General features: G+C 39.3%; 2 protein-coding genes across 3 annotated transcripts in view; both read right to left on the bottom strand.

The window, feature by feature from the left end:
* LOC137290399 (U6 snRNA-associated Sm-like protein LSm4) overlaps window positions 1–23,248 on the bottom strand; it is a 439,957-nt gene that overhangs the window by 374,332 nt on the left and 42,377 nt on the right. The window lies entirely within an intron of this gene.
* On the bottom strand, window positions 1,783–22,825 carry LOC137291807 (prostaglandin E2 receptor EP2 subtype-like). 2 transcript variants are annotated; one of them, XM_067823339.1, is made up of 3 exons: window positions 22,778–22,825; window positions 13,213–14,531; window positions 1,783–3,906 (listed from the first exon to the last, which is right to left on the bottom strand). In XM_067823339.1, the coding sequence occupies exons 2-3, from the start codon at window positions 14,086–14,088 to the stop codon at window positions 3,448–3,450; spliced, it is 1,335 nt and encodes a 444-aa protein (XP_067679440.1). In that variant the 5' UTR covers window positions 14,089–14,531; window positions 22,778–22,825; the 3' UTR covers window positions 1,783–3,447. The 2 variants fall into 2 exon arrangements, with proteins under 2 accessions (XP_067679440.1, XP_067679441.1); XM_067823340.1 differs by lacking the exon at window positions 22,778–22,825 and adding an exon at window positions 18,383–18,632.

The raw sequence follows: 23,248 nt of genomic DNA, 5'->3' as shown, positions 1-23,248 counted from the left end.
TACCAGAGTTGATAAAACTAAGTCCCCTCATAGGTAGCCTCGTACACTCTCGTACGAGCAATAAACTTCACACTCCCTACGGCCCTAGGAGTTCATTCACGTGTTATGTTATTTATTCTGAAACATAACATTTTTTCATGTTCTATATAATAAGGCTTTTGCTTGACTTCTTGATGAGTGGAACCTTCACGAACGATGAGCATGTTCTCAGGGACTGTCCCGGGTGATAAATGAAGGTTAGGTTATAAAGTAGGAATGCAATCACGGAACACAACATCATTCATGGACAAATTAACTCGACTCTCATCCAGCGCTGATGTTCCTGTCAAGGATGTGGATCAGCTGATTACCAGTTCCTTATGGCAATGTCCTCTGTCTCCAGGGAATGTTCCCTAATGAACTCATAGACCCTCGCTGACACTGCAGGCCATGACAAGGTGCTCTCCGAACACAGTTTCAAATCCGGTCCTCTTGACGTCCGATAGGAAAATTAATGACCACAGACATTGATGTCTTTGACTATTAAAAGTGGATTACGATAGAGATCATTGATAGGATAGAGTTTCTATTCAATCAGAATCGCGTGCTAACATTTTTCTTTGGATTGTTCCCTGTTCAACTAATATAGTTTGTGCAACTTCAGGGTGACTGTTGGGTTAATGTTAATGTAAAATATTGTTGATTGCATTGTACATTGATGGAACATGTTGGTTGAGAATTGCAAATACGTGTATATGAATATCACGCTGTCGACACTTTCTACACTGTCAACATTAATCCAAACATCTTCACACTCAACCTGTTTTTTATAATGTATTTGTGTAGCTCTTGAACAGAATTTCTGAAGAATGAGTGATGAATCACAGTCATTATTGACTGATAAATGCGCATGCTCTATTTGGTAATAACCAAAACAAATGGAATAGTTAAAGGTCACATGAGTTTATTTTCACAATATACAACATAATCAAAAATATAACACCAATAACACAATACTGACGATAGAACCACATTTATGGCACGGCCGTGAGAGACACTGCTTGTCTCCAGCAATATACATGTATACCCTCCATATACACCATGATGCCCTAAAATCCCCTCTTTCTGACATTTCAGAAAGTGTTCGAGACGTCATTTCATTGCTGACTAACAGCTATCTTGTCACAGTTTTGCCCTTGGCATCCAGTGAATTCGTTTCTACAGATACTGAAGACTGATTGTTCCTTGGCCACTGAAACACATTATCATACGGATGAAAAAAAAATAAAATAGGTATTAGGAAGTGTTTCTCTGGACTGCTATCTCAAACATTCCACGACTATATAATCCGGAAGATGTTGACAAGTGCTCATATTAGTTCTAGGTACAACATGGCAGTGCATGTGCGCACTCATTACCATTTATTCAATGATTTAACCGTCAGTATACTCAAGCCTATATATTGTTACCTGTTTTAGTTGTAATTACTCAATCATCAGCGTAGCTGTTTAGTGCATTTCACAGCCATACTTTTTTCATCTGGAATTATTAGTTTTTCTCTCTCACACACACAGGGCGAAAGTATAATAAAAAATCTTTACACCTCATATTTGTTAGAAGAATTATGATTGATCATGAAGTAATTTACTTTATCTTTAATACTAGACAAATATAAGCACAAAATGTTATTTTGCGATCTGAGGTTTTATGAAGTATTTGTTAAGTTGTCGACACATTTGAACAACAGCTTGATTCGGGATCTACACTTAGCAAATGATTCAGCCATGGCCTTCTCGAAACAAATTTATTTATTTATTTATTTATTTATTTATTTATTTATTTATTTATTTATTTATTTATTTATTTATTTTGCTGGCTTATTTCGTGTTACAACCTTGAGTATGTCAATAGTCAAACACCTTAGGTATTATCTGTGTGATTTTCACTGTGCAGCCTATCAACAGCATCAAATAGACAACATGATACATGTTGACGTGTACCGAAGTGTGGGCTCTATATCGTCCTGGGCAAACTCGTCGTCGACGGCGGTATTGCCTTATCTAGACCGACAAATAACGCAATAATTCACATGTTGCTAGACGTACACATTATTCCTGACCCAACAGATTCGCGTAAACCCCTACATGTCATACACATGAAGCTGTCGGAGGTTACGCCAGTGCTGTTCCCCAATGATAACTGAGTAGCTAATGAGGACACGGTTGGCAAGACAATGTGGGCAAGTCAGCTTACTGCATGTTAACTGTAAGTCGTCGTATGTCGTGACTGTCGATGTCTTGTAATTGGTCCGACCATATCAAAGCCCATTGACAAACCTTATTGAAAGGATGAGACATGTCTCATCGATAATGTGTAGAGCTCAGTAGCTTACAAGTGTTTGCTCCACAATGGTTGTTTCCTTAATAGGTTTGGTTATGCTTTCATTCACAAAACTTATATGTTGGAAAAAATACTGCAGGAAAACAAAAGTATATTTTGTGCACTCCATAAGAAAATTGATGTTTATATGTCTTCGTGGTTTGAATCAGAAGACATTCAATACGTTAAGAGTTCTTGAATACATCAACAGATTCCAGTTCTGAAAAATACGTTCTTCACTCTTCACCATTACCAGTTCAGGTGTTGCTATTACTTTCTGTACCTAATCCTAAAGTATATCCGTTTTTATTAAAGTATGCATTCATTCCTATCCCATCTCGCCACGTCTATGTCACTTTCATTTAGGTTTGCTTGCATTATAAACATTCTTAAAGGATTAGAGGGAAAGTGATCTTGTTTCGTTTTGAACTACACCTTATATACACCTTATAAGGTGAACTACACCTTACATTTACAATTCAGCTGTTTTAACACACACATGTATCAAATGATCAAACTACTATTTTGTTATCACAGACTTGGGACATATATTCAAATGTGTTCATGTATTATAAATGGAATGATTGAATAAAATTTCATAAAAATGCCATTTACATGTGAACGTCTTTGAACACAAGTGCCTTTGATACGTGTAGCTGGGCCCTTCATTTGAAATCAGCCGACCAGCATTTGATTAGTGTCGGATATTTATTTGAATCAAATATGAGACAAATGAATCAGTTGTAATGAACCACACTTAAGGAATAACAGGGATTGACGGGTTTCTCCGACGGAAGGCATGAACGCATTTTAACAAGCATACACATATCGGTAGACAGAGCTGAATATGTAATTGTGTGGAAAATGTAATTGTGTCGGTAAAAAAAACCCCGACCACATGTTGTCAAATACAAAACCATTAATGATTAATATTCTGCAAACTTACACACTTTATCATTGGTCGTTTAACATCAAATTGCAGAATTGTTCCATAGTCTAAAAATAACATTCTGCATCCACTGCATGTCATGTTTGCGCAAACATTTAATGAACTAACGTGGGGAATAACAACGAAATCAATAATAACAATCAACTGTTTGTTTGTGCGTTCCTGTATGACTTTAAAACCATTTCATCTGCCGGTGAAGGAGGTTTAATCAGCAGTTTTGAGGTAACTGTTCCGTTCCCGTATAAAGTCTCACTGAGACGTCTCCGCTCTGACGGCGACCTTTGCAACGTCGCCGACGGCTTTGAGACGGAATAGTTTGCTTTTGTATTAGGAGGTTCGCATAGACACTGTAGACAAAACACACAGCAGTTTGGTTCCTCTTCGTTCAACGGAGTTTTTACATTTTGTATATTTTGTTGGTCAATCCTTAGAATGCATTTTATGGCATTTACAATCTTCCATACAAGTTCTCTTCTAAATAAGATATAAACCCAAGGATCCAGTATAGGATTGAATGAGGCGAAGCGGATCAACAGGAGACCCATTTTGTCTGTCTTCATCAGGGTAACAAGGTCTGTCTGGCACAGAAGTACATAAATCTGAAAAATAGGAAAAAATTAAAAGCATGTATGCGTTACAAATGTCAGTATTTATGTTTTTCATGAGTATTCAGCAGGTTGGTCAAAACAGGTCATAATAAAGATCCCTGGACTCCTGTGTTTGATCTAGCTTATTAATGCTCATGCTATCGTTCTCTGGTTTGAGTAAGAAACCTTGTCAAACCCGCTGACTGACTGCATAAATGATGAATGATACTGTAACACATACTAACAGAAAAAGGAAACTTTGTTCAATATAAAACGTACTAACTGTTTATGGAGGTTGAAATTATACATTGTATCTTTTGAAACACACTCTGGAAGACAACTTTTCCATTGGAGGCCGTGATTCCCTTGTTGCAGAAGCATTTTAAAACATGACACAAGGGTTTGGTGTATGTCGGGAGCATGAGACTCGTACACGTGGTAAACTGTCTCAATAAAGACACTTATTTAGTCATCGATGCTTGCAGCATACTTCAGGGTAACTGTAAATAACGCTTCTGGCTGCCTGCTAAGATCTACCATATTCGGTTGGTGCATTAGCCAAACTGCCAGTTTTATAGCTCGGACAATTTCTTGAGACCAGATTAGTGGTGGAACCTCGGTGCACCAAGTTTCAGATAAAAAATATCGGGTAAATCTCCGCGGTGTTAAATAACAAATGATTTAATTTATACAAAAAACCAACAATTCAGAAATGACCCGGGGTTAAACAATCATACTTTTTTTGTAAGTAAAGTGAAGTAGGGGAACTGTACTTTCAATATACGATTGTCGAAACTGGTATGGAATTGAATGAAAGTTGATGCAATACTAATGGGTGTTTTGAGAATGCATCACCACATGGATTTCATTCAAAGCAAAGCTGTTCGTTCAGTTATCCCCCTTGTTAGGTGACTGGAGTATGGCATAAAAAAAATCAGGTTTACTATTTTCAATCAGTGTTTGATTTGACCCTGAAAGCATTGACCATACACAGACACAACAAAATTATCGGAAAAAATGGTCTAGGGTGATTTATCGACCTACTTGTAACACGTCAAGATTCATGATGACACCATATGCACGTGTAGGAGGCTCCCACGTTGTGCACGTGCTTCCCATGCATTGTGTTTGCGTGTGGTGATAACGTGAAATGATGCTACATACACATGATGAATGTCATTTTAACGTTCTTCAATGGGTTTTCTTTCTACCAGACCTCAAAGTCCAGGTTCCCCTACTTTTTTTAAGAGTAAATTATGCAGCCTACCCGGACGTGATTCTACTTAAATCCTGTTCTCCTTGAACGCCGGTTACCGCGGAATGATTTAACAAGAAGCGGACTGTGTAAACACGAACCATGTAAGTAGGCTAGCTTGTGGGTCATAGCGTCGACATGTCACTATCGAGAGTGCTCCCATATCCTGATTTACATATACAGCTTACATGTTCGAGTTGCATTCAAGGCTGGAAAACCTCCCCGGCTAGGGAAGTGTATCAACGTTTTTTCACAGCCTGCAATCAACCCTTACGTACTTTCCCAGGTGTACCTTCAGTTTTAAGGTAAATAAATGGTTTAGTAAATGGACCTGAAATGTGTTTGGACTTTGAAGGATGTCTAACCTAGCATTGCAAATTATTCAACTTAGTATGATATTTTTTCTAAAAAGTCATTAGGCGGACAAATTATGTTTGTATAGTGGGGTGGCATCCCATTAGTCAGACAACCCATTAGTTAGACACTTGAAAAACCCTTATTACATGGTTGAGAGAACAAATTTGGAAAGCCTGACTAATCCAACTTGTACCCCATTAGTCAGACATAAAGTGAATTGAGATTAGATCATACCCGTTTTATCTTTCTTGTCATATTTACGAGATGAGATTAGACCGATTTTGTTATCTTTTTATGTAACAGTTACCCACATTCAATACCTTTTGTAATTTTCATAATATTTGTCACTTTGTCATAATTTGATGTGTATATGGGTAAAACTGTGACATTCACTAATTGCACAGTATGGAGGTGCAAAGCCAAATTCAGCCAAGCCTTACAAGCTTTCAAACAGATTCCACATTCTACAGTGGAATCCTGCTTCTCTCATTCGGTCGGGGTTGATCTAGTCTGCCTGACAGTCCCTGAACTAGATTATTTTCCCTACTGGATAGCCCTTCCTGCAATACAAAAACCTAAATGACACAGGTCTAGATTTCCCCAGATTCGGGGCCAAATGCGGCGGAAAAATAAAGTGCTCCCGTGGGTTTCATACACCGAAGACATCAATCAGAGTGACAGTTGTTGAGAGTAGTGAGTGAGTGAGTTTAGTTTTACGCCACACTCAGCCATATTCTAGCTATATGGCGGCGGTCTATAAATAATCGCGTCTGGACCAGACAATCCACTGATCAACAGCATGAGCATTGATCTGCGCAATTTGTAACCGATAACAGGAGTCAACCAAGTCACAGAGCCTGACCAGCCGATGCCGTTAGTCGCCTCTTACGACAAGCGTAGCTTACTGAAGAGCGAATCATCTTGGATTAAACCGTTGGCGGAGATACACGTGACCCAGAGGTCTCTTTCTGTCAAAACAGAACTGAACCTGGACATAAAATTAATCTAAATGTCGGCACTCTTGAATGATCTCTATATAAACTTACCAATACACACACACACACACACACACACACACACACACACACACACACACACACACACACACACACACACACACACACACACACACACACACATATATATATATATAGAGAGAGAGAGACTAAATAAGAAAATTGAAATGTTTCTCGGGCATCCGCGCGTCAGTTACATTTGTGCACGTAACATTTTTATTGCCATTTAAAAACAAATTTTGAATTGGCCGCGTTCCGATCATCTATTTGTTCACTATAAGAATGAGTGTCTGTAACAACTGAATTCTGACTGAATCTACAACTCATTAACAAGTGCTGAACTCCCCAAATATGTGTTCCTCCCTCATCACTTTTGAAACAAAATGTGCCTGAGAAACATTTTTTATGCAGCCTTATAGAAAGTATCGTGAGTTAACGTTCAGACCATTAAACTAAAACACTATTCAGCCATGTCTGTGTTTTATCGTACACCGAAGACTATTTATAGAAACTTGCCAATAACTGCATGTAGTCATTTCTACGTAAAGTGCATAACATTCACTAGAACACTTCGGACACCGGCACTGGCGTATGGATACACAATATGTTTGGGGACGGATGCACAGTCGTCGACAAGATGGACACTATATTTATCCTGCATCGATCTATGATTTTCAACTGAAGTTGAGTAAATCACTGGTTTGTTATATTTCTGCTCTCTTTCTGTATGTTTTACACCAGTTGCTTGACATGTTTGATTGTCAGTTCACAGCAGCAATAGTTACTCCCACAAGGTAAGTAAGCCATTTATCTTAAAGTGTCCAGTTGCATGAAATTTTGAACAGAAACTATGCAACTGATTGTGATTCAAATATTCTTGAATGATATACATGCTGGAACATATGTGCACAATTGTTTTTGTTATTCGCAGCAACATTTCATTAGGCATGGAAATTGGCGTTTCGTAAATGGCACCACAAGGAATGGCAGACTCGTCAGTTTGTTGTACCAAGTATGTCAGAATGGCGAGGGTGTCAAACAGTGGTATGTATTACCATGACGTCTGATTAACTGTAAACGCTTTCACCTCATCATCACACCACATGGTAATATGGATGTGACGTAATAAGCTATTTCCCCCAATCTCACCTGAGCTAATTATAATCATTCAAGATCAAACCGCATTACAACCCCCTACCCAGTCCCCACAAGTGTGTAGTTTTATAACTGCCACATTAAACAACGTATACGTACACTCGCGCGAAACGCCATTTGACCTCACCTCACCTCACCTGATAATTATCATGTAACATTAAATTCCATTTCAAACCTTCATCCTCTCTCATCGTTCAGCCATGTATGCAGTTTTATAAAATGGAAAATTAAGAAATACAGTAAACTGTTCGTTCTACCACCATGTATAGTGTAATAAAGCACACTTTCACCCTGAACTACTATATCCTTAAAGCACGAGGACGCTTGCGGTGCTTTAACGATATAATAGTTCAGGGTGAAGGTGTGCTTTATTACACTATACATGGTGGTAGAACGGACTGTATTTCTTTTCTAAGATGCCATATTTAACAATTTCTAAGCCTTATTTCGATTAATCTATGGCAGAAAACAAACGACGGTGTCTGTGACCTTAATTAAGAATCCTCGCACAGGACAAACTGACGCGCTGTTCTCTTGACGTGTCAGACCCCTACGTTAAGACAAACGTTATTAGAAAAACAAATGATGAACAGTTTGGTGACAGTTTATGTTCGGGTTAAATATCTTCTCTAGATCACTTTAATTACATCTGTGATTCTCTTAAAGCATACAAGGCAATATGACCGTCTCATTTCTACTACCAACGAACGCTTAGATCAGTACCTTCAGCTGACGTCGGTTACATTGTGACGTAATGAGAAAAAGTGCACATTATCGTCACCCAAGCATCTTAGAATTAAATAACTCGCATTCACTTAATCAATATGTACATGCTGCATGCTGAAACACTATTTCACCTCACCTCACCTCACCTCACCTCACCTCATTATACATACGCTGCACTAAACTCAATTTCACCTTTACGATATAAACGTTAAACCAATTTTACCTTACCTCAAACCCAGTTACCTACACTCCCACTTCTCTTCAAACACTTGAATATTCTAGTCATACAAGAGACGCAAACACCCTTTCAGGTTACCTCATAGTTATGTTTTCTCAAATATAAATTTTAACATTGACGATTCATCAGATGCACTTTAATTGTGTTTATTAAACGTTGTGATGGTTTTGATTTGCAATGGACAATTAGTGTTCTACCGTGATTCCTGTTACAACGAGTCAGGTGTACATATGAAGGTACATTTGGCATTACATGCGAAAGATAAATCCCCATTTAGACTAATCCCGACCCTCAATGGCAGGAAAACGCTATGACTACACGTCTACACATGTACACGTTCATATATGTCTGGTTCCCGTTAGTCAGCATTCAGGATTTAATGGCTTGAACGTTTGTAAGGGCGATGAAGTACCCGGGGTACATGTGATGTCGACGGACCAGGTTCCATACCCCAGACTCTAAAACCCATTGCAATGATATTGCTGGAACATTGCTTAAGGCGGAGTTGAACCTCTCTCACTCACTGACTGAACCGAACCTTTACCAAAATGCGTATTTTTAAAGTCATTGAAATGCAACTTTATTTATGTTTATAGTGTTTATCAGTCCCTCAGTTAATGGTTACACTATTTATACATAGACAATGACTCGCGCCTATTGAAATGGGACTCAAGTCTCTCTTTACGCTCATTACTAACATGATACTGTGACATATGTATAAGGAAGCAGCGCGTGAACGTTAATAGGTTTCCAGTGTTCTATCTGTTCCTACCCAGGGCAGAGTTTCTTCAGGTGTGGATATTGAATTAAACCTTCCCGTGTTGTAAAATAATACACCTGTTACCTTTTTTCCAGATTGTTTCTTCACAAAATATTTTCCCAATTACTGCTACAGGGAAACCAGTTTGTGTTTGTTGTTTAAACACACAGATCAGATTTAATTCTGTCGCAAATGCACGGAAACATATGAATAAATCCATAAGAACAAATATGACACGTTTAACAGGTTGTTGCTGGGCCAGTACGTAACATGTCTTGTTTAATCATAATATCGTTACACAAATGATATATTTCAGATGTGTTTAACATCTCTTGAATATTGATGATCACAACCGTCATTGTAACCTATAAGTTGTGTCTCACTATTTCTTGCAAACAAATGTTCATGTTTAGTCTGTTTATTTTACCCTGGCGTCGAACAATGGGGAATTCATTACATTACGACATGTTTAAGTATTTCTGTCGATTGATGGCAGGTTTGGGAGCACGCCCGGAGTGGTTAACAACCTGCCGTTAGGAGCAACCAGAACTCCACTCGGGAGAGAAGTGCTTAAATGAATGTGGCGTGAATGGTTGGACACGACTTTCATTGTACTGTGAGCAACGGTTTTGTTTCCTATCAAATCATTTTTTAACGATAGACGCAAATAGACGATAAATCAAACGCACGACATATAACATAATTATGACTGGTTAATTATTGGTAACGCTGAACCACACTACGTAAGAGCGCTCGGAGCGCGAACACAACGTGCAATATGGCTGCCTTTGTGCATATGGTTAATAAAAATATTTTGTTATCAGATTGCATAAGGGTGTTTGAACTACATGAATTTGTTTCGTTGCCCTCACATCGCACTTAACAATATTGCGCCCGTGTGATGACGGCTAGTGAATAGAACAGGTAATCCAGTGACTGATATCATGAGCATCACTCAACACTACACCATATAGTTACCCAGTCTGTCCACTCAATCCATTTATTAATTTAAGTCTTGTTTTACGAGCAGGGCCTAGATTTTCGAAGCTCTCTTAGCGCTAAGGTAGTCGTAAGTGCCATACATTAATTTACGACTATCTTAGACCTAAGAGAGCTTCGAAACTATAGGACCAGGGTTCCCATCCACAAAGCGTGCGTAACATTACGACCTGTCGTAACTCAATGTCATGTCGTAACGCGCAAATCGCTTTGTGCAATCGGGCTCAGAATCGGTTACTGACTCCATTCAAACCTGACAGACAAACGGGCCAAACCTTGCACACCAACAAACTATTCCTTGAGTAACATTGTGTTACGACACGCAATACTTTAGCAGGTGTCTACTACCGGTTGCCTTAACTCTACTCATTTCTAAACGAACTGACCTCCATTCGTGAGCATTTCCATGTACACTGATGGGTGAGTGTAAAACTACTCGTTATTTGTTTATGATTCCTGTCTTTTATTTTGATACGATACGACTGATACGACTAGAAATACACAAAGAAGCTGAAGTTGGTGATTTACGAGCAGATATCAGAACGTTCAGAAAATACACCTGCCATATCTCGTTTGTTGTTAAGTGTGAAATAATCACACAGGTGTTTCTGAGTCACTGATGAGAGGTTGTCGTGTTTCAGTCTACTGACTTAATGATAAATGACGTCGTCTCTGAAATGTAGCTGCTTAGCTTTGAAATGGGGAAAATCTTAGAATAGCGACGTCATAACATGTTTTACGGTGCAGAGTCAGTTGTGAATGTACATTGATAAACGGTTGTATGTTCTTCATGATTACAGACTTTGCCTGCATATACAACAACTGAACATTAAACACCGGTTGGTGCCTGACAGTGTTGTGTTATCCAAAGGAAATCACAACGCACGGGTTATTCCTTAGGCTAAAGACAAGTGTTTAAACATGGATCAGTCACCATGCTCCGGGGAACAAACAAGAATGCACAGGGGTGTAAATACGTTGGGTCTGTCAAAAAATGGATTTTAAAGAAACCAGGCCCGTCTGGAAAGTTATTGTCGAGTTCTCGTTTTTAGCACAGACAGACACCAAACATGGTGAATATTACGCCAACTACTTACAGAGATTGAGAAAGTCTTTGAAAGAGATGCGTAACTAAACGTCAAAGATGTTGCTGTGGCTGCTGCACAGACGTGTGGAGCTATATACCGCCCAAGTAGTTGCCAGATCTAAAAGAATAACACCTATTTCAAGAGGGTAGGGTAGCCTAGTGGCTAAAGCGTTCGCTCGTCACTCCGAAGTCTAAGTTCGATTTCTCACATAAGTATTATTATGAAGCCCATTTCTAGAGTCAGCCTCCGTGATATTGCTGGAATATTGCTAAAAACGGCGTGCAGCTAACTCGCTTACTCACCTATTTCAAATTGATTAAAGTGGTATTCTTCTGAGACACACACCAGTACTTTCATTAACCAAACTGACACGCTATCAAATGTTGTACACAGAGGCGTTAAGCAGTCACTCACTCACTCACACACTCACTCATCCTGTTCCTCACACAACAGAACGTTAACTTAAATTTCGAAGTAATATAATAATCTCACCATCATCCGTTTTTGCTAGCAGTGACATAAATGGAGAACACATGTTTTGTAATACACACTGTAGCTCTTTTCATTACAAGCAATACGCTACACCAACATGTCCAAACATTGTATTATCATTATCGTGCACTTTTGCGTACTCAAGTAGATCGACAAATTTGGTAAATGACTCCCAAAGGACCTACTGACAGATTTGTTGGGTAATCAAAAAGTTAATTCATACGAAATTAAATTCTTATCAAGTCTATGAGGCCAATAAACTCAATGTTATTGATGTTACGCTTACTGCCAACGGGGCTTGTGTCTCCCTTAGTTATATGTTTATGAGAAATGTTCATCAACCTGAAGTAAAAGTTGTTCAGAAGGCTAGACTTTCATAAACCATTTGGTATGTAATAAAGTAAATCTTTCAGCTTAGAAACGGAATAAGAAACTTAGCCAAAACATTGCTACATGCAGTAAACAAGACAGGAAGTTCTTGTCCATAAAGTCTTGTGCTTTATTGTTGACGCACTAACTTCACAAACAACTATTTTGTCTGTGTGAAAAATACGTTCTTAGCGTACACCTGATGGACTGTTGATGATCCGCTAAAAGGATCAACTCACTCACACAAATATTTACCGTTATGTGTGGATCAGCATACTTTAAAACTTATTTCACGGCCAAAGTGATATAAGCAGGAGTGGACATGTTTGAGAGCATAGGTTCCTGGCTGACCTAAGGCAGGCAACACTACAAGGCAATAACGACTTGGACAGCTGGCGAGAAACATAAACCTTTAAGTTCATGCTTTAAACTGCACGCAGTATTTTCAAAGGACGGCGTCTGATAAGCATTCACCCTTCCTAATGTCCCACTGTTTAGATTAAATAAATTATGCCAAGATGGACAGTAACATAGTCCTGTGTCCGTCACGGCCGTGGGAACAGGGTCGACCGTCTTGCATCTCGGTATCGTAATTGGTCTGTTGGCGAGAAACAATCGCTCGGGATCACTGCCTCTTAAACGTACATGCACATTTTTGTGAACACCCGAGGATGATTATCTTTTCCCTCAAAGACAACACGTTGTATAAGGGGCAGGGACGATGGGACCCAATCCAAGATTCACTCAGACGCTTTCCTCAAATCATGACAACTACAACCCACGTATGTACCATGCAACATTAGCAGGGTCTGCCGTTTATCTCAACTTATCCAAGGGAGATAATCGGTAGTATGGGTACTTACCATTAGAGGGAAGTAGCAGCTTGCGAAGACAACCGTAATTCCAATGAGGAGTACCACCATCTGAATCTCAGCGTATCTCTTGTTGTTGCTTTTAAACTTCCGTGTGTTCCCACCTGAGGCATTGAGTATGTCCTGTTTTTTCCTGATCCTTATGAGAGTGTATATCACAACTATATTACAAATAATGGTCACGAATATTGCGATTAAAGCTATAAGGGCGTAGAACAAATTGAAGGCAATATTTACAGGATCTTTGCTCAAGTAGTCAAAGAAGCACCATGTTTTTGGATACTGGTATATATTTTTTCCAAATCCCATTAGAGGAAACGAGGCGATCAATATTGATAACACCCAGGAACCTATAAGCGTGACTTTAGCATATGTCGCTGTCAGCCTTGTGTGGTATAGATACGGATGTCGTACACAGATGTAGCGTTCCACTGCCATAGAGGTGACGATTAACAGTGTAGTGAAACTAGCAAATATCATCATGAACGAGAAGTAATGACAAACAGGCATACCACCTATCCACTTGAAATTATTCACATACACAGATATCACCACAGGTGACAGAGCACACGTCCCGAACAGATCCGTGACAGCTAATCCCGCCACTAGTTTGTAAAACAGGGTCCTTCTTTGCTCAATGGCAGACGTTGCAAGGACGAAGAGAGCCAGGAGATTGCCGAAGACCCCGGTGCCAAACATGACGCTGGCAACCATTACGGTGTGGTTCCGTTTGGCGGCGTCAACTACGTAACCTCCGACACTGATGTTTGCTCCTATCCCTTCAGTGTCATTGATGAGAAAAAGTTGCATCTCCGACATGGTATACTGTTCCGAAGTCGTCGCCATGACATCACCCGAGACCAACATTAGAAAGCGCACATTTATCACACAGCTTGACTGTTCACAAACATTTTATGACCTCCGCTGTCAAGTGTATATCTCCTAACCCTCAGCCAGGAAATGTTTTCACTTTCTTGCCGACGATAAGGTTACACACACACACACACATACATTAAGGATTCTATCCTTAGTAGTTTAGCTGTTATATCTTCACACATCCAAGTATCCGGATTATCGGGTGTGGAATATACCTAAAATATATAACTACACAAAAATATATCCCTGGGGATTGCACTGCGGGTTTTTCATTCACACCACCACGGGACTGTTTGGCGTGAATATAACTGTCGTCTGCACTTGCTCGTCAGACGTCACTGCGCATGCCACGATCTCCTTTCGGTGAAATTTCCCGAGGCGTGTTGAGCTTGGTGACCGTCAATCAATGTTGTTTAACACACTGTACTCATATCCTGAAATCAGAGAGTCGATTAATTAGAACAGATGTCCCGAGGCAAAAATTTTCGTTTCGACATTGTGAGCAGTTTGTCATGTAAATATAAAATCACTATTCACCCTTCAACCAGTCACTACATGAATTCGATGAGATTTAAGTTTCTCTGTAGTCCAAATTCCTCACTAAAAGGTGAATATAATTGATTCTTTGATTTGACAGTAAACATTTCTAAAATGTTTTCGGTTAAAATGGTTGTGTTTGATGAAACATAAACATAACGTCTTGAAGAAGCAGCCTAGGGGCGTTTACGATGTGACTTAAAACTTCTGAAATACAAGTTTTAGTCAAACTGTCTACTCGAGTAGTTAGTTAATCGTTTCACTGTGGGAGGCATCTTGATAACATGCTAGAAGGAGGTTCAATAGCACATCATGTAAGAGGATACTGTTGAATGTTTAAAAATCGAAAAATATCGTTTAAAATAGAATTCAAGTCTTTATGAACGAGACATATCAGTAAAGGCTATTTAAAGGTCACTGTCGGTGATTCTGAGACAAGGAATAAGGACAGCGTTATGAAAGGTAACCACGAGCGATCACTTTTAAACATCAAGTGCACGGGATGGAAAGAAATCGGACTCAACCCTGCTTGAAGGCTCCCTGTCATGAATAATTACACTTTTAATCACAATCCTTGAGGTAATATTACAGCAATGCTGCATCTGGTATCAAAGTAATAATCAATTTAGTTGATTCCCAAAGAATTGACTTGATGAAGCAGTTATGAACAGATAAATTCCAATTCTGATCAGTAAATGTTGGGTGTGTGAGTGGGTGGAACAGTCTCAACTTTTAGACACTAAACAACAAAGATAGTAAGTATAACCCATTCTTTAAAATCCGGGTTAGGACTGTTCTGCAGTTATCAATGCTTGTTGCAAGGGTCTCCTAACGGGATCGGGGCGTCAGGCTGCTTAACTTGGCTGACGTCATCGTATCCCAAATACGTAGATCCATGCTCATTTTGTTGCTCACTTGTTTATTATTCCAGACCGTCGTCATATACCTCGGATAGTGGTAAGCTCGACGTTTAAGAAGAACAACGAACAAAACAAGAACAAACAAAAGGAAAAGAACAGTGTGGATGCTCCCAAAACAGACCCGTTAAAACAACGCTCAATATGGTTTTTGCATCGGTGATAAGTAGGTTCTACCCGTGATGGTATCACCAGTGTAATAGTTTTTCACTATACAGCATGCGATACCATTTCATATAATAATAATATAACATTTATAGGTTGTTACAAATGAAATTTCACGTATATTCATTCGCAGTAACACACAAAGCCAGTATCTTATCGTGTTCCAAGTCAGCAAAGTTATACCTCATACAACAGACACTAAGACGGAACAACGACAACTAATCTCCTTAAGCCATGTACAGCAATATCTGTACCAGTTACACTAGCAGGAGAGGTATGTGTCCGGACATGCTGCGACAGCCAGGCTGAGGTGAAGAAAAAGAGTTTATGCTTCAGTTCCGCGAAATAACCCATAACAAAGTAGAAACCGGATATTTCTATATTCAGTCTAACTGACCGTGATGACCTTCGCAGTATCAGACGACTTACTTGAATTCCTGGAACGTCTCTTTGACGCCGCGATATTTCTTGTGACTAAGGAAACGCTTTTGTGTCTGATTCTACTAAAATCAACCGATGTACATGAATACAGGTTCTGTAGAATCGGCGTATATTATAGTGAGTGTCTATCGTGTTAATCGATAGGCTATTTCAATTTCAAAGAGAACACGGTACGCTGAAACATAAACATGTTGGATATAAATGGCATGAAAATATCACAGTGTTGTACGGGTAATATCTGATGTCTCACATGCCATGTACTGTGATTTATTCTTCATGTAATACGCCGTGTTTTGCAAACATACTAAACACAGTTTGTTTAGGGTCACTATTTCAAAATGTCATACGTCACATTATGTGCATATCATGAACAAGCCAAACACGATGTTATAATGCTTTATGGGCAGTTTTGAAGAAAAGAACAAAAGCAAATCCACTGGCAACTGCATGATGCGCGCATGTGATCCACGTGATGCGATGACAATTTCGCACTGTCGTGAAATGCATCCAGTGTTGGTCTTGATAATTATAAAGGCCACTCTTCAGTAACAAGCTTGCTGTGAGGCCTTCATTGCAGAGTGAGTGGGTTCAATTTTACGCCACACTCAGTAATGTTCCAGCTACAAGGCGGCGGTCTGGAAATAATGTCGGTACCAGACAACCCAGTGATCAACAGCATGAACATGCATCTGTGCAATTGGGAACCGATATGACATGTGTCACCCAAGCGAACGAGTCTGACCACCCGTACCCGTTACTCGCTCCTTATGACAAGCATGTGTTAGTGTTCAATTCTAACCCGGACCGACACGGGCATATCATTCGTAAGAGACGATCTACTCTTAAGTCACAGCCGTGACGCATCCTTGTAAATCAAAGTATCATGAAGGATAGGTCTTCGTGAGAGAGACGATCTGCTGACAAAGGCAAGATTGTTTCACTCTTCAGTAAGAACACTGCCGCATTCCTGTAAAGTTTCAGGATCGCAAACCTTCAATTAAGACGATTGTAGTCGATTATATATAGCATATTTGTACAGGTATGTCAATAGAAAAATAAGGTATGTCAATAGGGAAAACACCGGGAACAGTTACTCAACCGTGGTGAACAACTACGCAACTACGTACTGTAAAGGTAGAGACGTTTTCATCCATTATTTGGTTCCGCTGTCATCTATTGAACAATGTCAACTATAGCATAACCTAAAATGCTCTAAATCTTATGAACATATGCATCGTTTTTAAAGTTTTAAGATCTTTTGTTAATTTAAACAAATGCTTTCCTGTATTCACCCTCTCTTTCTCTCTCTCTCTCTCTCGTCTCTCTCTGTGAGTGTGTGTGCGCGCGTGTAGTTTCATTACAAATATGGTGTGAGGTATGACGCTCCAGCGTTAAGTAGAAAAGTACAAACACCGTAATATGTACCTCTTTGTCTACGGGACATACTCGAATAAATGAGACTTGAAGTCGTAAAGGTCTGAAACATGTAGAGAGAATGGAATTTTATCACCGAATACGGGTGTACAGTGTAAACCTTGGCACAAACCTCCGGGACGACACAGAAGTGTTTCTTTGAGAAACTTTGAGATTTTACAGTCTTTGGGAATAGGCCTTACGTTTCAGTCAAAACATATGCAACATTTTATCCTGCTATATAATAATCCGTTTGTTTAATCGTGTTATCATAAAGATATGTGGCCCTTAAGATCTGTCACAAACCACCACCATATGTATTTTATAGATACAAAAGCATGGGTTTGTACATTCACGCGACATGTATTTTCAAAGACACAAATCAATAGTTGTATCAGCTAGTCCACGCGCACACTCTCATGAAATCCCCGCAAAGGTTGTTTCGGGGATCATATGCGGTAGACCATAAAGGTCAGAGCATATCCGGATATAATATTCACTATCAAAATGACAGTCAGATATAATCACCCCATCACATAACAACATACCGTAAGCCATAAACCGACTCAAGATGTAGTTCAGTAAGCAAGATTTTCTTCCGTGTACCGGTGCTCTCATTCGTTTTGCATCAACGATTTCTTTTCAATCAGCTATCATCGACTGGTTATCCTAAGAAAAAGAATCTCATAACTGTAATTATGCCATCAACTCATCGATTATCCAGGCGGTGAACTCCGTGAACAAAGTGAACCATCTCACCCAGATTTCAGTGTTCACCTTACACTGTCATAGACAAGATATGAAACTCTTACCGTCAAATCACATGAATCAAGGCTACCAAATCACGCTGTGCACAGCTCTCCAGCATAGCTTCTGTATGAAGATCCTAGTCATTGTGAATACCTGTAACATATTCCTTTCATCGTAGTCAGCGTTTGTTGATGATTACTGTCGCGTTGAAATCGATTCGAGGCTGATAATACTGCCCCGATTGTGAATAGAGGGGTTTCCCATAGGAGTCGGTTTAAGTGCTCACTGACTGCAACGCTGAACCCTATCCATGACCTTCAGTATTTGCACAGCAAGGTCATATGAGCTCCGGGTCGTGTCAGCATGTAACAGTGTGGGAATGATGGTCCTAATTATTTGGCTATGGTCGTCTCGGCATTTCTCGGCAGTAAACTATGCCAGTCGCTACAGTTATGTATACGGGTTACAGACTGCACGTACACGAGCTACTGTTCTAAAATGTAGCTGAATGTTAATCAGCAGAACACTGTTTTGGTGTACACCGTTTGACGTTTAAAACGTCGCGAGACTCCCGCAATGAGGGAGAAATGCTTTGCAGACAACTGTGGAGGGGAACGTGTTTGGTGTTGAAGTTATCACGTTCATCCGGGTTGCTTGGTTTAAGAACTGTGACATGATAGAAAAATGTGTTCATACAAATGTGATTGTTAACACGTTTACTTTGCTATTGCACAATACAACCGTAACACAAGAACGATGTTACTAATAGTGAATACAGTTAATTACGATATAACGGTAATATATATGACACTATCAGGCGGATCTGTGGCTTGAAGTTGGTGGTAACATTATTGATGTCACTGACATACACCTACAATCGTATCCCATTTGCCTGGATCGATGATCATGCTGTTGATTGTCTGGATTGTGTGGTCCAAACTTAATTATTTACAGACAAGCCGCCATATAGCTTAAATAGTACTGAGTGCAGCGAAAAATCAAACTCGCTCGCTCGCTCACTCACTCACTCACTCTCTCTCACACACACAAGCACACACACACCTACATCATAACACCACAAGAGAGAGAGAGATATATACACACTATAAAACAATTCATAACCTAAATCTACGTATACACGTACATACTACAACATAATATGTGCATATTTCTACACAATCCATATATACACCATATTGAAACCCATAAATATTTCCATACGCACCACCAATACACATACAACACAGCTAATCCACATTTTACCTATCCATAAAACATTACTAGTAGAATTCACAAATGCTCTAATTTCATTATCCATATACAATTAGGTTCATCGATGTCAACAGAATACGAGACCACAGGATATCGCGAAAACAATTCCCCTCAATATCGAAATCAGTTTCAGTAAATATATACTGGTTGCAGACCCATTGAATTCAGAAAATGCATTTTAAATCACTTCATCAACAAATAAAGGTGCGAGTCATTTCGGCAAATCAATAAGTCTACACGAATTTGCAAAATACTCGATTTCAAATGGCTAGTTTGAGGTATCAAATATCAATATCCATCTCTGATTGAAAGGAAAGATTGGATGGCCGAGTCCCATCGTAAGAGAATTATAGGATGTGCTCAAAGCCGGAAAGTCATTATATAACATTTATAGGCTACAAAACGGATTGAGTGGCAATCATTTTGATGAAGAATGTAGTTCCAGTTTGGAATAGAACACAACACGGCATCTGGCGTTTCACATCTATGACATCATATCGTTTACGTCACAATGAGTGACACTGAGTCACAATACTGTGGATTGTGCAGGATGCAACATTGTAAGGTTTCCTTAGAACTGTAGTGGTGTCAGTTTGACAGCTTAAGACTGCTCTGCTTTAAAGCTTGTCATATGTCCAAATAAAGTTACACAGTGATTCAGTAATTCATATCGACGAAACATTCAAACCTATGAAATTCCAGTAATGGCATGTTCGTGTTGTCGGATTGTCGCACTTTTGACCACTTTTTGCTTGTCCCTTGTAGGATTCCGTAAAACACTGGACACAACCTTTGTCCCTTCGCTGTGATGCCATCCAGACTGCATTACCCGTAGATCGAACTTTAACATTTGGACGTTCATGCTGTTGGTACGGTTTCAGAGTTAGTAACTGGAGTTGGTGAGTAGGGTTTTATGCCGCTTTTAGCAATATTCCAGCAGTATCACGTCGGGGGACACCAGAAATGGGCTTCACACTTTGTATCTATGTGGGGAATCGAACCCGGGTCTTCAGCGCGAAGAGCAAACGCTTTAACTACTGGACTACTCCACTGCACCTCAAATTCATTGGAACACTCTACAAGTACCAACGCTGTATATTTAAAAGTCAGTATGCTTTAAGCTGTCTCCTTAACGCCATTTTGCAACGCATTATATTTATCAAACAATCCGTTAAATAAGTAAATAACACAGTATTGTTGGTTTTTGAAATGTCGTAAAATGGCATTGTTAATAACCTAACAAGAGTAACTGCTATCTAAAACATGGTTGTTTATGTCTTGCTTTGCCCGGATTGGTTGACACAGTCAATAACCTCTCCCTCGGGGCACAACTGCACGAAAGCTTCTCTAACTGAAATACGGACTCGATACACAAAAGAACAAAGACAAAAACACCATTCATCAATAACAGAGTCAATTAATAGTTAATCAACACTCTTGAGAAAACTAGTGTTTACGAAACAGAAGTTTGTTAAATAGGTCGATCTATACGATTACATATGTGAGTATCTCCTTAATGTAACGTCAACTCAACGTCTTGATTTTCTTTTGTCGAAACAGGTCCAACTGGGCGTTAGTAATGACTGTCATTCATGTATAATATATGGATCACGGAAAGACAGGTGTCTTCGAAAAGAGTAAGTAATCCTTACTTTATCATCAGTACCGCCAATCACGCAGTTTCCATGACCGTAGTTATGGCCTAACGTCGCACGCGCAAATACTTACGTCCAACGGTACTGTGAGTTACGTCTGGGAACATCAGCTACCGTCGAACCATGCATGTCTTAATAGCCACTAATTAACGAGTGAGTACTGTTTTAAGCATTATTCTAGCAGTATCACAGAAATGGTCTTCATTCAGTCAACCCACGTGCGGAATCGAGGCCGGGTCTTCGTCAACCTTATCAACTGGGCTACCCCACCGCCCCTTAATCAATGAGAGTGGAATAGGGTGAAGTCCGGTTGACTGGAAACCATCGCACACAATGATGTGTATTGTTACACATGGATTGCCAGGCTCAAATTCGATTATTTAAAGAAAATGTTCTAGATGGAATGTTAAAACAGATATCATGCCCTCGATTTGTATGTTTTACGATCCAGGGTGCGCTGTGTAATGTGGAACCATCTCAGACAATTTATAACTGCACATATTTCGGGTCATTTAATAAAAAAACGCACCTGCCTTATCAGGATTAAAATATAAACAGCCCTAAGTCCCAGGTCCGAACGAAGTCATTATTAGGCCACGTTTTCATGTATAACGTCCGTGTATGATTAATAGATAATTTATTATGGATTTTCCAAAATTCTTCTTTTCATGATCAGTTCATGATAATTCTTTTGTCATGGACATATCAGCAATTAAATGATGCAGTATCTGTGGACTTTAGCGTAACGTCTATAGTATCCGCTGAGGTCAGTTGGTGCAAAGGATATTGTCCGTAGACTATAACAGTAAATTTTAATTAGATAAATATGCATGTACTTTGTAAATACGCCCTGATTATGAGTGAACAGCCACCGCACTTATGTGGACCTTTTAATGAACAGTTTCCTTTGCATTGTGTCATGATCAAATCTGACATCGGACATCCGCGTTTTCAAAACGCACTCATTAAATAGCTAACTTTGTAACATGCTCACAAATAAGTTCTTCTAAACTGTAAAGTTAGAGTAAAGTAATCAATCACTGACAGTCTGTCATTCTAATCTAGTCACAACAATTATTCAAAATTCATTTTCTGTGTAAAAGCCCGCTTTCACCAGTATTATTAGCCACGCTACTCGGCGCATGCTGAGATTAGTTCTGGAGTGTATTTGATGTACACGTTTACTCCATTCCCGTGGAATTAAAATGGTTTTCTCGCACATTATGGCAAGGTATAAAAAGCTTGTTGCAAAAGTTGGATATGTCTGTATTGTCTGACAGTAAAATAAATTACCAGAAAATGATAACGATGGCACTAATGTTTGTCTTGATCACAACAGGTTCTAAGCTGTCAGTGGCAGACGCTGATAGTAAAGGTCGGTGTGATAGCCGAGTGGTTAAAGTCCCACACCCAAGAACTGGGTTCGATTCCGCACATGGACATAGTGTCTATTCTGGTGTCTCTTGAAGTGATATTGCTGGAATGTTTTTATACAATATATATATTATTATAAAATACATTTTCACTCACTTGCTAGCATGATAATCCATGAATACACAGAACACACCTGTTGCCAACTTGATCCTGTAATGACAATGTCATGTTATAATGTTGATGTGAAGCTCAGCATTCAGTGAATACTACAATGGTACTTCCCTTACGGTAAACGCTGTTTATTGCGGACCCAAGAACACCACATTCATATAGTGATTTGTGTTAGGAACATCTATCCCTGTTCAAATATATTTACAGAGCAAGAATTATTTCTTAATCTTAAAGTACGGTCTCAAGACGACTTTCTGCGAGTGGCATTATGAACATAAAATATGTTAGATTGTCTGAGAAAGACCAATGGTTCACAGTTACTCAAACTGGAATATCTGTCAAATGAACAAACAAACAAACATCAAAGTAACAAATGAAATCACCCTACACAAAGGACTCTTTCTAAACAGTCGTGGACCACAGGAAACGCTACAACAAGTGTTTAGAAATGCCTCA

This window comes from Haliotis asinina, chromosome 7 (assembly GCF_037392515.1).
Source record: "Haliotis asinina isolate JCU_RB_2024 chromosome 7, JCU_Hal_asi_v2, whole genome shotgun sequence".
NCBI classification, from domain to species: Eukaryota; Metazoa; Mollusca; class Gastropoda; order Lepetellida; family Haliotidae; genus Haliotis; species Haliotis asinina.
Note: the sequence above shows the minus strand (reverse complement) of the source record. Positions and strands in the feature narration are given on the sequence as shown.